Below are 18,065 nucleotides of genomic sequence, written 5' to 3'. Positions count from 1 at the left end.
TTTAAATATGAAATAAAGTTCAATTGGAGGCTATCTCAGCACAGTACTTTGGCTCATATATTTGTGTTAATGCTCAAGTGTTGATTAAACTGTTCATACGAAAAAACTGAATAAAATGTAGCATACTACCACAAGTACTTAGGAGATAGTTCTCACTGGATATAGAAGCAAGGAGACTAATTAAGACCCAAGTTTTTTTTATTGTTATTGTTTTGAGACAGAGTCTGACTATGTAGTTCAGGCTGGCCCTGTATGTAGCCTGGGCTGAGCTTGAATTTTCAGTGATCCTCCGGCCTCAGCCTCCCAAGTGTTGGGATTACAGGTGTTACTCACCACACTGGGGCTAATACTGAAGCTTTTTAACTCCTTTAGCATTTAACTTCCAGCTGAAGGTAAGAATTAATGATATCCAGGGTATTTTGCAACATTATTGATTTATATCTTTTCACATACATATCTTCAGAATACACATCAGGATGCAAAAGAACTCCTTTGCCCTCCCACCACTCTCTGTTTCCAGAAAGAAAGACTTTGATGCAATGCACAGTTAATGAAAACAAACTGGACCTACAGCTGTATTCTTACGCTTTTGGTGGAAATGAAGGAGCACAGGATCGGAAATGAAGGAGCACAGGATCAGTTCAAAATATTGAAGGGATGGATAAAGTAGAACTAACTAGTCAGGCATAATTATAGGCCTAGCTTCCTCAAATAAATAAATACATCCAGGTGTCACTGCAAATCTTCCAGCACAAATACATTGTTACTATACAAGCATTGACCAAATTTAAGGATGTGAGTGTAGAAGGAAAATAAAATACCTTATGTACATAAGACAGTGCTGAGAACATAGAGGAAAGAATTTCATTGAAAAACACAAGCAAATACTGTCAAATCCACAGAATAAATTTTAATGAACCCATCAACACTATGCAATGTTTTAATCAAACATATAAAACTGGAATGGTGAAACACTTGAAAAGCAAGTATTTCACTAAGGACTGATAAGGTTATGCACATAACTCACTGTTGCACGCCACAGCACACCTATCAGAGCTCTGCCACAACACTGAGATGCCGAAGAGCTCATTTACCCTCTTTACATAACATGAATGTTAAGTGATAGTGAACTGTGGTGACATGCACGGGAAAAAGTTAGGACTGAAGGTGAAAAATGAAAATACAGTAGCTCTGTTCCACACAGACATACCCTGATGTAGGTTAGGTAAAGAATGCTACAGCTTTCCAGGAATGCTCAATAACACTCATGTTCTCAAACTAAGTTTTAGTATTTGATTTCTTATAATAGGATAGAATATTCCATGATTATAAAGTAATAAATTTATAAAGATTGGTATCCTTAATATTAGCCTAAGACCACCTGCAATTTTGGAAAATTACTAAATATAGAAAACATGTTACAGTTTTCATACATGGAATATGTGTGTGTCTGTGTGCAAATGAAATGAACCAATGCCACTGCCTGTATATGCCATAAACTTTATTTTTAATCTTCTACATTTAGTTTTTGGAAAATACATTCTTGGAAATCAAACGCCAGTGAAAGTCTCATGATTATAATTTAGCAAACTTTTTTCTTAAAGTAAAATTATTTTTAAGTGAATATGAACACATAAAATAAAGATCTGCTCCAACAGTGTAGTAAATGCAGTACTGACACATTTTCATACATCAGACAGTAGTATCTCTATTCATTGTATCAGTGCTGTGTTGTCCAAACCTACATAAACACCTGTGTGTAAGATTTAAATAACAAAGACACTGAAAAGCTGTGGCATCAAGAGCAACAAAGTTTGCACCCAAGTGTGTGAGAAGCAGCTTACATATTCATTATTCATCTTACTAGCAAATTGTTCCAGGAATTTTCATGGATAATCAGATTTATCTGCACTTGAACAGAACCAGTGCTTAGCCATGGAGAAGTTCTAGTTTGGGGAATGGTAGCAAATCTGAGTTTTGTTTTGAAAATTCTTCCTGTAAAAGAAGGTAGGGTTTCTCATACATATTTATGTGGCCAAAATCATTTAAACATCTCTCCATGTTTCACACTTATGTCCAAAACTTAAGAGAATCCTATCTGACACTGCAATCAGTACACACAACGGCCCTACTGTAAGAAGCACTCACACTTTAAGATCAACTCACACTTTAGAAAATGAGAATAACAAAACCCTGGATAGAGTCAGAATCTATTTTGTGAAGTCCTGAAAGAGAGCTACATCAGTTATGCCTGGATCCCTGAGAATGTAAATGTTCTGATTAAAGGCAAGTTTTGTTAAGAAGCAAATCTTTATACCATTCTGTCCCATTCAGTTACACAATAACGTGTCAGGCAACTTCCGGTGTTCTATATTCTTTGTAGCTAATACTCAAATTTCATTTGATGTGAATGACTTTTCTCTGACTTCAGTCCAGGCATGTGTGCCAGGTGAGAGAAGCAACATCTCCCCTACTCTCCAGAGATGGCGAACCTGTTAGAGCTTTCGGCGATTACAGCCAGCTGCAGCACACATGCCATAGGTTCACTATCACTGCTCTAAACGCTTGCTTTCATCTTCCCGGAACAAAGCAAGAGAAAACATTTACCACACACCACAGTTCCACGTTCAAGTGCTCTTTACCCATAATGTTTTCCAGTTTTGTGCAGGTGCAGTTAATAGATTACTTCAGTTATATCCAAAATGAGGTGGCATCATAAGGCCTAGACCCATTAGAAAAAAACACTTAAAATGCACATTTCCCAAAAGTGTGTCAGTTTTATTCATTTAACAATGTGTATGATAATGAAAGGCCAAACACAAAGCTCTTTATGAAGAGAAGCGAAATGCAGTCCATGAGAGTTAAAGGCATGAGATGAATTTCAGCTCAATGGATTCATTTCTGTGTGAGCTCTGAAAGCTCATCTTAGCTACTGAATAGACACTGAGTGTTTTATATCTTGAGATCATGCAGATGGAGCAAAAAATGCATTTTGCTTTAACACTAACTTTCTACAAAAAGTATTTTAAAATTAATTCTAAAATCAAAATTTGTCCCTCTTCTATCACAGGTTTTGTAAGTAATTACAAATTGTAGGCTGGGCGTGGTGGTGCACGCTTGAAATGTCAGCACTTGGGAGGTTGAGGCGAAGGATCCCTATGAGTCTCAGAAGCCCGGCTATGCGCAGTGAGTTCAAGGCCAGTCTGAACTACATAGTGAGACCCTGTCTCATCCAAAAAAAAATTGTACCCATACGACTGCATAGCAGCAGGAAGAAGAGGGAGTTGATGCAGCCATTCTCTCAAAAGGAACCCCCCAAATATTTTAGGGCACGAATCATAAGCCTTTTGTTATCTAAAAGTAATATGTTGCAGAGTACAAAAACATTTTGGTGCAGAATGCACAAAAACAAGAGAATCATAAACAGACCAAACCAAGTATCATGACTTTTTGAAGAAATGTGTATGTTCTCTGTACCTTACAAAAATTATTTTCACAAATGTAGAATCCAAGAGCACAAAGTAGAAAATATTTGTTTTATATTTCATATAAAAATTCTTAAATAAAAAGGTTTTGATGATAATAGACAAGAATAAATTTTTGAGAATACACTGATTTTTGGAATGCCCCCAAAATGACTAATCTTAGTTACCCTGTCCAAGCAAAGGCCAAAGGTAGGCACTTTCTCAGGGCTCCTCATTGCTGTTCAATGAAAATCAGATTAAGAAAGACTCAAGCAAGTCAGGAAGGGAAGTAAAAATTAAGCCAAAAGGAATTCTGCCAGGCATAATACACCCTGCCTAAAAACATGTAAGAACATAAATCACAGAGAGTAGCGAGCATACATCAAGGAGATTTACACTGATGAGTTGTGATCTTGGTGATAAATATCAAACAGGAGGTCAGGAAAAGCAAGTGTGCAAATAAGAGAGACTAGGAAAGAACAAAAGAAACTTATAGTAAAGATTTAATAATTTCATGCCTCTCAGTCCACCTTCAATGTATACTTCTTATAATATCTCAATAAATTAAAGATCAGTTACAAGATTCCAGTTGTGTTAACACTTTTACCTATTCAACTTTGAAATAGACACTGAGTTGCTTTAGAGTAAGATATTTGGTGGATAATCATCATCACCCATTTCTCAGTTTTATAGTGTAAGAAATTACTTCTCCTTTAAAGCCCTGGGACATAATTAAAAAATACTCTTGAGACATGGGCCTCTGATCTTAGGTCAACACTTATCTAAGCATGTCTGCAAACGTTCAGTCACAGGGAGAGGAAGCGTACTGAGCAAACTGTCCTCCACAAGCAGACAGCTGCGTTTCAGAGCCTGACACCCTTCCAGCTCCGGAGGCAATGTTTCCAGGTAATTCCCAGTGAGCTCCAGATGAGTGAGGTTTGACAGCTCACCCACGTGAGGGGACAGCTCAGTCAGGCTATTTCTCCCCAAAAGCAAACACTGCAGCTTCTTGCACTGAAACAGCCCATCTGGTAGTGTCTCGATCTGGAGAGGAAGAAAAGAAGCCAGTGAAACTGGTTTGAGGTACTGTAATGGTACATTCATTGTTTACGTACCCTAGCTACATTACTCTAAAAACACGCCTGCAGATTATAAGGATAAATAAACAATGGTGATTAAACTTGAGAAAAAGTAAAGAGTATCCCAGGGATACAGGATGATGCTCTTATGAACACCTGAAGCGTTGCTGTTCATGGCTGGGCAGCCAGTTTGGCTCTGGGCATTCCAACAAGCAATTTTCACTGTCCCAAGATTAAAAGAAAACAACAACACAGTAACTCAGGAGAATCAATATTCTGAATCATAATTACTCTCAAGAGTCCTCAGAGTTTACTGTGTATGTAATGAGCAACATCCTTAAAAACATCCTACAGGGCTGGGGATTTAGCTCAGTGGTTCCACTGCCTGCCTTGCAAGGACCTGAGTTCAATCACCAGTACAAAACAACAACAACAACAACAACAAAAACCAAAACACAAATTCCTAAAAACAGGCACAAGTCTTCTTCCCATACTGTTTTTCTTCGTATTAACTGAAGCTGGATTCTATTTTTTTTCCCTGGTACTGGGGATCAAACTTAGGACCTTGTGGTTGCAAGGCAAGTGCAGCATTGCTGAGCTAAATCCCCAGCCCTGGATTGTTTTTAAAAGTCTACAGAAGCACAGACAAAAAGATATGATATATACAGGTACATTTTGCTCCCCTCTACATATACTCACCTCCCCCAACACAGCTGGCACAGTGGCTCTGTGTTAGCCCATCAGAGGATGCAGGCTGAGCCTGAGGGTCCTTTCACCCATTTCTAACAAAGCCACTTGTGTATTTAGCCTTCTTCCTGGGCTCTGGCATGGATTCAGTTAAATAACTCATGTCAGAGAGGTAACTTAAATACAATAAATAGCCTGCTCCACTGGACTTCTTCCCTATGTGGTGGCAGGCTCTAGGCGAGTTTCTAAGGAAGTCACAGTGCACATATGCCACAGGTTCACTGAGGTGGCCTCCAAAGTTGAGCACACACACTACCTTCAGCTCATCACTCCAGGGAGGGTGGGTTTGAAACAAGCATTGCTGGTGATCCACCTCACCCATACCACACTTGATCCTTGCCACAAGGCTAAGAAGTGTTCACACATCACCTACAGTACTCCACGTATTGGCTGGGGATCAGAGCCTATGACACCATGGCACAGTACAACACCGCATTGACTCCTAGACTCAGGAAGCAGCTTTGTTAGAAACAGGGAAAGGCACTTGGGCTCAGCCTGCATCCTTCAATGGGCTAACACAGAGCTACTGGGTCAGCTCTGTTGGAGGAGCTCACAGCCCAGGGCTCTCGCTCCTCAAAAGGACAAATACTCTTCATATAAACTGGTCAAACTATTAAAAGAATGCTTGCCTCTTTAGACTCCCCCCGCAATATCACCACCACATACATTCAGTGCTGGATGTCTTTGGAAATAAATCTAAAGATCACTGTTGCTGAGGCCAACATTCAACACAGATCATCACAATATGCCACAATACTAGGTATAAGCGTAAGAAAAACATCTACACACATTTCATTTTTTTCACAAGAGCAGATGTATACCTGTACACATAGGTAGACTTCAGTGTTGAGAGAGATGAGGTAGAGAGATAAGACACAGAAGAAATGCAATGCCTTTAAAAGCCACTCTTGCTGATCAGAGAACTTACAGTTCAGAGGTAGGGTCAGTGTTGTACACGTGGACGGAAAAGTTCAGCCTGTGAAGTATGCCCAGGTGTCTGGTGAGGGTGCCTAAGCAATGACTTAGATAAATCCACAGGGAAGCCAGGCTCATATGCATCTGATAAACATGTGCTAAAAGCTAACAGCTGGGTGCTGGAGAGGGTACTGAACAGGACAGACAGCCTTTATTAACTTTTGTTTAGGGCTGGGGGTGCAGCTCAGTGGTAGAGCACTTATTTACCATGTTTCAGGCTCTGGATTTCTAACAAACAAACAAGAACTTTTATCTAAGGCAGGTGGCCATAAACATCTCAGCCTTGCCACTGTTGACACTTGTGTGGGATAATTCCTTGTCCATAGGGCCATCCTAGCATTGCAGAATGTTAAGCAGCATCCCTGGCACCTACACACTCACCAGCGCTACTCTCCACCCTAGTTGGAACAAAGGAAATGTCTCAAGGCAAATTTCCCTTGATGGAGTAACCCCCTAATTGAGAAGCACTGGTCTAATGGGAGAGAGAAACATTACACAATTACACAAAGACTGAGTGAGTCTGGAATGGGCGGGAGGAGGGAGACTGCATCAGGGAATTCCACATTCCCCTTCTTCACTCAACTCCAGATTGCCAGCAGTGGCTTAACTGGGTTATCTTCTACTGGCTGATTACCCTCCAACCACTGCCTTACTCTCCTGTCTAGTATCTGTGCTACTGTGTTCTAATTCTCGTTCAAATCTCCAAATCTGTGATTTCAGGGGACTTCTCCCCCTGCAGCAGATGAGTGGGATTTCACTTGGCAGTGGAGGGTGCTCTGGAGCTGCTCTTCACTAGGGAGCCCCAGAGTTTCCATGCCCCCTTCAACATTGCTTCTGGGAGTGATCGTGGGCTTTGGTTGGTGCTATTCCCTTCCACTGCCAAAGTTTTCTCTGCATGCCAGTACCCAGCTAAGATCCAGGACCTTAACACCAACACAAATTTAATTTTCCTAAAGAAGGAAAGGGAACTTTATTAAGAAACTCAAGACTCTTACCAAAGACCTGTCATGTAAAGATACAAGATCCCAATGATTAATGTAAGTATACTGTATACCTAAAATGTACCAATAAACTCAATGAGAAAACAAAGAAACTCAAGACTCTTTTTTTCATGAGTAAATCTATTTACAGCTGTTAAAAAGCTTTCCTTGAAGTTTACAGAAACATGAAACACATTTTGCTTGTCAATAAATTCTATAAAAATGTGTCATAATTCAGTGTGCCTTTTCTCTTAGACTGTGTGACGCATGATATGGAGAGGAAATGTCACTGTAAGACAACCACTGTTTTTTCTCAAAAGTCAAGGGAAAAATTTACAGGCTATTAGATGATAAACTTCCTAAGTAGATGTCTTATAGAATAAACTATAATATATAATAAAGTGTATAGAAAAGTAGAAAAACACTAATGGCTATATTACCACTCTATATCTCTGGCAACCAAATATCTTCAAAATATATGTGAGACCCCAGAACATACTACTGTTCTCCTTCTATATCTGTGGCTGACAATGATAGTTGAATACCACACTGTGTTCCAAAGCCTGGATGGGATCTTATGTTAAAATCCTTTTCAGTGTTAAGATTTCTTCTTAAAAATTTTTCCTGGGAAATTAATACATTTTATTTCAGGACACAGTAACTAAACCCATGGAATCAATCATTTCCAGAAACAAGGCTGTATAATCTCATTTAGTGATGTCAAAACAATAATAAGCGGCAGTCTCACATAGATGATCTTCAGAGGAATTTCTACATTATTTACTTTATGGCTAGAAGGCTTTGAGTTCATAAAAGGAATAAATGTACAAATGAAGTTGAAAGACTGAGATTAAACTGGAGGGGTCTATAACATTTGAGTAAATTCACTTAAGTCCTTTCCCACACCTTGTGCTTCTCCTTCACAATAATGCCAACATAATCTATATAATCCAAAGACTTTTTGGCATTCGGAAAGGAATGGATACTGTCTCTTCTCCCAAGCCTTCACCCCATCCTCACAATTTGAAAATAGTATGTACTTATATAACAAGAGATAAAAAATTCCTTATGTTTTTAAGTGATGAAATTAAAATATGACATTTGAATATTTTTTTATTTTTTGTAATGCAGGTCTACTGATGAGAATGGAATTTACTCATGAACACTGAAAATTGAATTTTATATAATTTTCATGTGTCATGAATGTTATCCTTTTTATTTTTCTCTAAATTGTTTTAAAATGTAGAGACCATTCTTCCTTGGATCATATAAAAACAGGGTGGATTTGATCCCAAGCCATTAAGTTGCCACCTCTGGATGGGATGATACACAATGTTCATTTGAGGTGTCTATCTCTATCTGTTGTTTAAAATCCATATCCCTATTTTGAAATAACCGATTAAAGCTTTTCATGAGGTTTTGCTTTTTGGGTACCCTCTCCCAATCTTCTATGTGCATATTCAGAGCCTTCTTATGAAGGCACTGGTGCAGACTAATTAGCACTTTCAAGTCTTCCCCCCACTCAGTGTCCAGTGACTCAAATACGAACTTTATGGCAGACTTCCAGCCACTCCCCGTTCTCACCTACCTTGTTAAACGTTCTCATCTCTTATTATATCTGGGCATCCTATTGCACTGCCCTACACGCCCTCTATCTTTTTACATTCCCCCAATACAGTGTTCTCAGGGTGTGTGTCATAGAACACTCCTCCCACAAGTTACTACTATAAGTGTCTTGTTCAAACACACTGGCAAATGTGGCACACTGTATTTTCTTTTTGTTGTTTTGTTTTTTTGGTACCAAAGATTGAACTCAGGTCCCTATGCTTGTGAGGCAGGCACTGAACTAAATCCCCAGTCCCTGTATTTTCCTTTTGAAGAAGCACAATGCAAACTGACATGTTAAAAGTGCTGAGGAATCCTGCAGAGAGATGATTAGAAAAGAAATATTTTTGTGTGTGATAACACCTGTTACCATCTTACACAGGAAACCCTGGAATGACCTGTTAGTGAATGCTGTCACCTGGGAAGACTCCCTACTTTATAGCTTGGTGGAAAGCGGAGCTCATTTCCTACAACAGAAACTAACATCGCCAGATTCTTATGTCCCCACACCTCTTTATAGCTAAAGTGCGGGCATTCATAAAAACACTGGGCTGATCCAGTGCTCAGTCTTGAGCTTGGAACTGAAGCTGTCACAAATGGAAACTCTGAGAAACCAGGGTTCTTTTTGGTGGGGTAGAGGGTAGGGGGAGCCTGCCATCGTTTTCAAAGACCGAGGCTGGTGCCCAGTGGTAACATGGCCAGTAGTAGGGTACCCTCACTGTTTTGCTTTCTGTTTGACCTTGGCTGTGATACTTACAGCTATCTGGCTTATTTTGCGCGTAACTATTTCAAGCTTGGTTCTGTAGCCTTTTTGTTTTTCCTGGTACTGAGAGATACTCAATGTTCTTTCAATGAAATTTATATTTAATATTTATGACTCCAATGTGAAGTGTTATTTTCTAATTTTCATAAATGTTTTGGACTCCCTCATAGGATCATGAATCTAAAGCTAACTTGAAAACAGTTAAATTTCCATATGGACATGAATCCCTGACTCTTTTTAACATTTCCAACAAGTGGCTGTATGGGTAGGGAGACAATCTCTTCTTCCTCAGACACTCCTTCCACATTTTAGTAGCTATATGGACATGATTAGTAACCCTCCCCTGGTTGTCCTGGTTCTAACAGTTGTGGCTACCCTCCACAAAATTTGTTCTCCGCGTAAATCTTCCTTAAGCCCAATTTGGTAGGCTTGTCTCACTCCCATCCCCCATCATAATGTAGGTGTGTTTTCTCAGAGAGGAACTTTTCATCTCCCTGGGTGCTGTCTTCTATGTGGCTTCCAGTGAGTTTCTTCATATGTTAAATAAATCCTTTCACAGTGCTTCTTTTGATTCTAGGTTCCGAGGTGAATGTTCCTCACCCATTCAGAGGTATCGATTATGTTCTTCATTAGGTTTCTGAGACAGGCCACTCAAAGCTACTGTTCTACTTTGACCACAGAGTACCTTCAGCCTAACACTTTTCAATGTGCTGTATACTAATGTGATAGCCAACCTGACTCCATTTGGATAAAGTCGAGTGATTCCTGGGGTCACTTTCACCTTCCCCCTTGGAGTCTCCTCATTTAATGCAGAAGTGACCACTGCATCCGTCTGATATTCTCCCCCTCATCTCTCAGACAAGACCAAAAAGCTTGGCATCAAAAGTACCAATGTTCTTAAGGTTTCATTAAATTAAACTAGCAAAAAGATTAACCTGCTCATATATTTAAATAATGTGTAGTCAGTTAACAATTTAATCAGCTGTGTCTTTCACTATGCACTGTAACAACTTAGTAGAACTAAAGCTTCTCAGAATAATCATTTATGTCTTTTACTACCAATCTAACAATGGAAAAATGTGGCCAAATATAAATATTAATCAACTGAATAATTAAACAGCACTAATGATAAGCCTCTAGTTTTGAGGATTTTAAAGTCTGTTCAGCAGGCTAGCATCATCAGCTTCACCTGGAGACTGCAGAAATGGAAACTCTTAGATGTTATACCAGACCTACTCAATCTGGAACCTGAAGGGGGTCCAGTATTTGTGTTTTAACAAGTTTTTCAAGTAACTCTGATGTACACTACCTGTCTAGATTGATCCTTACATAGTTTTAAAACTTCATAATCTTAAGATTTCTCACATATCTTAGAATAGACTCTCTCCTTTTACATATGAGTGAAGCCTGAGATTTCTAAAAACAATCTGCATAAATTTTCTTCTCATTTTCCAATTTTTTTGGCAATTCTCTCACATCCATGGTTTTCAACGTGTGATGATTATGTTCACAAGCCAACAGCACACTCATAGCTATGTTTAGCACGAAATATGAATTACCAAAAGTCTAGAAGATAATATTTTTAGGGGCAGTGAAGGAGAAATATCAGGACCCATTTTTCAAGTAGAGGAAGATCAGTTTCCTGACTTGGCCCATTTGATTTCTGCTCCCCTTCAGACACAATCCCCATTCTCTTGCCCTTTGGACTAGGACAAGTTTTTTTTCTCTCCCCCTTCACATTTTAACCTATGAAACTACTTATTTATTTTGTTTTGTTTTGTTTTGTTTTGTTTTTCTCATTTCAGTGAAGTTACATTTTTCTTTACTTGGCTTAACTGTTGCAAATTATGGTTCGCTTTTAAACATGGATAATGGAAAAGGCTTCTAAGAAGCCCTAGTGTTACATTAAAGTCAGGTCCTTCATTTTGAATTGTGTTTGTAGATATCCAAACAGATGTCAAATCTTTCTTTTTTTAAACAATATCACAAAAAGGATTTATGAATAATTCATAATCTCAGTATTTTTAAACAAAAATAAAAAAAGTTATTCTTTTATGGTAGATTTAGGAGGCAGCAGAGTTTTACCAAGCTTCCTAAGCACTTAAAAACTTTCCAAAACAAAAAGTAAGATCTACCATAATTCATCAATTCATTTCAAATACTTTGACTATGATGTTCATGTAGTGAAAGGGGAAAAGAGAATTAACATTTGTTGAACAACTATTATGTATCTGTAAGTATTATGCCAATACATATTTTTTTCAAGCACAGCAGAGCCTCAAGAAACTAGCAAGAATGGATTTACTTACATTGTTGTTGGTCAGGGCGAAGTACTGTAAATTATTCAGATACTGGATTTCTTCTGGAATGAAGGTCAGGTGGTTATAGCTTAGATCCAAATAGTGTAGTTTGGTGCATAGAAAAAGCTGCAAGGGTAGATTCTCAATATTATTATGATCCAAAAAGAGTTGCTCTAGGTTAGATAATGCGCCAATCTGGGCAGGAATATAAGCAATGTTATTGTGCCACAACTTTAAGCAGGAAAGGTTCTGCAGATGCTGAAAGCTAATGATCTCTTCCACAGTTTTCAGGTTATTTTCCTTTAGATCTAACTCATGCAAATTGTTCAGGCTGAAAATGGAGTGTGGAATTCGTTCCAGGTCACAGCTGATCAGTTCTAGGCTTTTCAGATTGACCATCTTTTTCAAGTTGTTCAACACAACCAGTTTGCTGCCCTCATTGTCAAGGGACAGTTTCTGCAGGGAAGGTAAGAGGTCTGTGACAATTTGGGGGATCCTGGACAGGCTGCTCTTCAGGTAGAGGGTCCTCAGGTTTTTCAAGTCCTGAAAGGCCTCTAACTGCATGGTACTCAACTGCTCAGGGAGAACACAGCCTGACAGATAAAGTTCCTTGAGATTTTTCAGGTGAAATACCCAACGCGGGATTTTTCCCATTTCAGTGAATTTCAGGCGGAGAATTTTTAAATTCTCCTCTAGGAAGGCCAGTGCAGGATGGTCTACCACTAGGGACGAGTGGTACACATGAAGCTCCTTGAGATTGATCAGCTGCGAGACTGCAGAGGGCAGCTTAACCTCTGGGATAAGTTCCAGGCTTAGCACTTCCATTTCTGTCAACTCAAAGACATTGTCAGGAAGACCACTGAGCATAAAAAGATGCAGCTCTATCTTGTCCTGGGAGTTTTTCACAAGCTTACTTTTCAGTTTCTCAACTGTCCATTCATTGTTGAGGTTGATCTGTTTCAGTTTGTTCTCGCTGACCTCTGACAGGAATATGGAGAAGCGTTTGGAATAAAGAGGATCATACTGATCAGCTAGATGAAGGATGAATGCAAAATCATTCTTGACATCTGGGATATCACTGTAGTTGCTTTTTTCTCTTAGTGCTTCAAAGGAATATTGCTTCAGGGAACTCCTCAGCATCCACCACAAGCTGTAGGAGGAGGTGAGACCATAAAGTATTACCAAAATGACATAAAATGAAGCCAAGACCTTAAATATTTCTGCCAAGGAGTAGACACACTGGTAGCGCTTATATCCTGTAAAAGCCTGCACATCAACTGAACAGTCAATTTCAAGAGTGATGTAGGTTAAAAAATATGGAACATAAGTTATAATGAAGACAAACAAAATGACTTTGACTATAATCTGCTTCAGATATACCCGATAAATTATGTCCTTCTGCTCCACATGCATTCGGAATCTTTTCACTTTTTCAAAGATGGCTTTGGCCTGTTCACCCTCCTTCTTGTCCAGGACACTGGAAGTTGGGCTTTCTATGCCAGCTGACTCCAGGCCCGGCTGTGGGTAGGGCAATGACTGCTTGCTGGAATCATTATCAGCTGAACACCCTGAGGTTGAAAGCAAAGTCTTGGATTTGGAGAGTTTCAGGGGCCTCACTGACTGCTCGGCCACTGTTTCTGACAGGGCCCGGGTGGTCCATGGAGAATCGAAGCACTTGTGAAGGATGGCCACAAAATGCTCCAGCCTGGAACTGGTACTGGGGTAGTGAAGCCAGAAGTTGCTGCAGGCTGCGAAGATAAGAGTGTGCAAGAGCACCAGATAGGGGAAGAATTTTGCAAACCAGTGGAGCTGCTTCTCATAACAGACAGCATCAATGTAGGAGTACTGCTGCCGGTGGAGGTCATTCTGGATTCGGAGGGGGAGCGGAAGTGGGGTCCCAGAATTAGAGGTTGTGTTCATGCTGGCTTTTAAGATGTCCCAAGGCACAGCACAGTGATTGTCGAATTCCACTTTGCATGGAAGACAGCACAGAACCCTGCTCTGCGTAAGCTGGAGAGCTCCCGCCAGCACAGCCACCAACAGCATGATGAGGGTGATGTAATACCAGAAGACATCCCACCATGGTTTTAAGATGTGATAAGATGACTGGGCATCTGCTAAACATTTTAGCTCTGTTAGTGTAATCATGACTTTCGTTTGTATGAGTACAGAACTGCAGGAGGAAAATAAAAGAAACAATGATGAAATAAGTACTCAAATTATTCATTAACTTTAATCCTTGTACATAACATCTTACTCAGGATGTAGCTCAAGGGTAAAACCTATGAGGCAGGGCTGGCCAAGGGCACATAAGTCTTCTGGTTACTGTGTTTGTTTGTTTTTTATACCAGCGATCGAACTGTGGTCCTTGTACCTGCCAGGCAGCTGCTGGAAGCACTGAACTAAATCCCCAGCAGTTTTCTGGTTTCTTTAAAGTTGCAGGCCACCCCAGTAACTTAGATGGGACCATTTCATGTGGATCTACTATGGGATTTGGGGTAGCCCTTGAGGAAATTATTTATTTACTTACCTCCCAAATCTAAACTCCAGCCCAGGTTACTAAAAATTTTCTTCAGCTGACGTTGTAAAAACTTGTTTTTGTACTACTAGCTTGTAACAGTCCATTTCATACCCCATAACAGGTCTGAATAAGTTTCTTTCCATACTCTGTCCCATGACTGCTTCAAGAATTATGTAACCCAAGTGTCATTTCAGTCACCACAAGAGGTATCTTGTGAACAGGCTAAGCTTTATAAAACTATCTTTTAGGCTTAGAGGAATTTACAGATTCCTCCTCAAAACAAACTGTCACTGAATGCATTATTTCCTTTCCCCTATAAGCACACAAGACAAAAGCCAAAATAAAAGGATTTCAGCTAATCATATGATAGCTCTTATGTCAAAAGAAAGATATGTAACCTTTTGCCATATGGACAATGAACCAGATAAAAGGAGAGTTGTGTCTGCCTGAAACTGCAATGCTCAGTTACAGGTTAAAGATGAAATGGGCAACAAAGTAATCAGAAGCTACAGTCTAAAACCACTGCCTATAGAGGAAATAGGGAATTGATGACATTCAGCTGAGATAAAAGATGACCAGTGGAAACTGAGAATTTATCTTTACATTTTTGTATAAATACCTCATGGATAAATGGCTTTGTTTCAGAGGCAGAACTAGGTGGGCAGAAAGTTTAGAAAGTCATATTTTGATCCACTTTGTTGCTGGAACATCACAGAAATAGCTGCTCTTCAAAATAGTTTAGCTCCCATCCCTAGCTGGGTCTGGATGGATAAAATTAGCATCCACCAGATATGTTGCAAAGGAATTTCCTATAATGAACCAGATAATTTTTAAGAGATTTTCCAGCTCTGCGTTTATAATTTTATTTGTCCTCATGATATGCAACTGAAATTGCAGCAGAATGAAAATAAATAGCTCACATAGTAAGGGTATCTGACAAAGAATGGAGATTTATGCAATAAAGAATACAAGCCAACACTGACCAAAATTAGTTATACTTACTATGATAGAAAAAAATGAATCAAATGTATCAACTTTGCCTCAGTCAGGAGGTCTACACCTTTTGAAGTTTCTTAGACACACCATCTCTGAGTTCGTCTTCATTCTATGAGAAAACATAAATATCTTAAAAGACATGGACTCATTCAAATAAAAACATTAGAGACACTCTTTCCAAAGACCTTCTCTTCTCCATCAGCAGACATGATATAGCCAATAGATTTCCATAAGCTACTTTCCTGTTTTGGCAAAGCTGCAATTCAGGATACTGCCCACACTCACTAGATCATACTCACTCCCTGAACTTTGTTAAACTATAGGGAAGTTTCTATAGAATTTACGTGCAACACGCCGGGCGTGGTGGCACACGCCTGTAATCCTAGCACTGGTAGGCTGAGGCAGGAGGATTGCTGTGAATTCTAGACCAGCCTGGTCTACATAGTGAGTTCCAGGTCAGTCTCAACTACTACACAGTGAGACCTTGTCTCAAAACAAATAAACAAACAAACATACAAACAAGAAATTTAGGTGCAACATATTTTAAAATTTGGTATCTATAACACTTAGCTTTCTCCAAGTAATTTACATGTTAATTTCTCCCACTCAGCCTCATACAGTTGGTCTTATTTGCATTTATCAGATGGCTTGTCAAACCATGTAATTCCTGTTCCCTAATTTAGAACTGTATATCTATCCAAAGTCTCAATGCTCTAAAAATTTATCTACCACATTAGAAAAAGACGTAACACTTTTTTATACATGTCTCACACATATTTCTAAAATTTCCTGAATTCAATAGTTATTAAATATAGCTAGCCAAGTCAGCCATGGGGGGGCACATACTTGTATTCCTAGCACTCTGGGAAGCTGAGGCAGGAGGATCACAAGTTCCAGCCCAACCCAGGCAACTTAGCAGTTTAGTGAGACTTTAACTCAAAATAAAAATAAAGAGGGGCTGAGATGTAGTTCAGTGGTAGATGTTCCCTGGTTTTAACCCTCAATACTGAAAAAAAATTACCTACACATCTAGCCATAAACTTTGTAGATTAATAAAAGCCATTCTTAACTATTCAATCATTTCTGAGGGCTAAATTAAATATGTGAGTTTGAGGTATCAGAAAATTTGTGTGTGAAAATTATGTTTTAGTGCTACAGAATCTCAAAAAAGTTGCCTGGAAGGGCTCATATCTGCTCTGAAGATATAAGTCTTCTTTTATTAAGTATTTCAAGTCCAGCAACAAGTACTGACCTCAGTTGTTATTTGAAATATTTTTAGTAATAATCCTGTGACTTTATCATGTCAAATATCAAAAAGTCTGGCATGTCTGAAATTTGCTTTGGGTTTATGAAGTCACATACACAGCCTGCCTTATAATTAAAGCAACAAATCATTTTATAGGTTAGAAAACACAGGTATAATGTATGACAACCTAACTACTACTTCATAAGATGACAATGCTAAGTATGAATTTGTAGCATATGATACATGACTGAATTTATATGCAGGGAGTAGGATAAAGGCGTTTGGGGACTGGGGTGTAACTCAGTGCTACAGTGCATGCTTAGCAAGTATGAGGCCCTGGGTTTAATCTTTAGCACCAAAACGAAGAAAAACAAAACAAAACAAGAAAGACGTCTGATGTGTAAAACATTTTACATGTTCATCCACAGCATTGCAGCTGTTATATGCCAAAAAAGGATTCACTGCATAATACCAGAATGCTATTCAGCCATGACACTGTTATATAACCGTTTTCTTTACATATTACAAATACATGTTCTACTTTTTAACACTGTCTCTATGAAAAGAGATACAGCAACCCCAACTAATAGCAGTATTCTAAAATCATAATGAGAAATGACTATGAACTCATCAGTAGGATCTCAAATGAAGAGAGGGTTGTCATATTTATTCTAACTTTAAAATTAATTGTAAAGAAGTTTTCCTGTTTTTTTTTTTCTGTTTTAAAAACTATAAACTTATATGGGTGTGGTGGTGTGCACCTGTAATTCCAGCACTCAGGGAGGCTGAGGCAGAAGAATCAAATGCTTGAGACATGCCTGGCTAGACCCTGCCAGAAGGAAGGAAGGTAGGAAGGAAGACAGGAAGGCAGGCAGGCAAGCAATAAATTTACAAATGGAACCGAAGAACTCAAATACTAAGTCTTGTCCACACCAGACCACATGGCCTCACTAAATTCAATTAACTATGCCACAGTCTAAATCTCTACAAAAGCTACAGAAAAAGCTATTTAACTCTCCATTATCTCTTCGACATCTGCATTATAACTGAATTCACTATAATCTTGAAAAAGAAAGATGCAACTGTAGTTTTCTGCAGTCCCCAGCTGCATAGCTACATACCATGAATCTACTTTCTTAGCTAAATATTTTTCTACTACATGTTTTCTTCTAAGTTATCTAAGACTTAATATTGAAATGCATAGCATCTGGATTTAAGTTTCAAGCATTCCTGATATGTCAAATGCTGATAATTTTTCTAATTGGAAGGCTTAACCAGAGTTAGAGCCATTATGCCCTTTAATACTGTTTGTGTGTGCCCCAAACATTTTGCAGACGATATTTTAGCAAATAATGTTGATTTAATCCAAATAAGATCCTTATTTATAAC

At 38.9% G+C, this 18,065-nt stretch overlaps 1 protein-coding gene across 4 annotated transcripts in view; it reads right to left on the bottom strand.

Moving 5' to 3' along the window:
- Positions 1-442: 442 nt before the first annotated feature.
- The window catches only part of Lrrc8b (leucine rich repeat containing 8 VRAC subunit B), a 65,228-nt gene continuing 47,605 nt past the window's right edge, over positions 443-18,065 (bottom strand). For all 4 annotated transcript variants that reach the window (XM_010636644.3, XM_033758324.1, XM_033758322.1 and 1 more), the window contains 3 exons: positions 15,437-15,539; positions 11,923-14,086; positions 443-4,508 (listed from right to left, as the gene is read on the bottom strand). In XM_010636644.3, coding sequence (XP_010634946.1) covers positions 4,236-4,508; positions 11,923-14,061 — 2,412 coding nt within the window. In that variant the 5' untranslated portion in view covers positions 14,062-14,086; positions 15,437-15,539 and the 3' untranslated portion in view covers positions 443-4,235. The remainder of the gene's footprint in view (positions 4,509-11,922; positions 14,087-15,436; positions 15,540-18,065) is intronic.

Source organism: Fukomys damarensis, unplaced genomic scaffold, assembly GCF_012274545.1.
Source record: "Fukomys damarensis isolate Sample0158 unplaced genomic scaffold, DMR_v1.0_HiC HiC_scaffold_33, whole genome shotgun sequence".
NCBI lineage: Eukaryota > Metazoa > Chordata > Mammalia > Rodentia > Bathyergidae > Fukomys > Fukomys damarensis.
The sequence above is the reverse complement of the archived record's forward strand: the minus strand, read 5'-3'. Positions and strand labels throughout refer to the sequence as shown.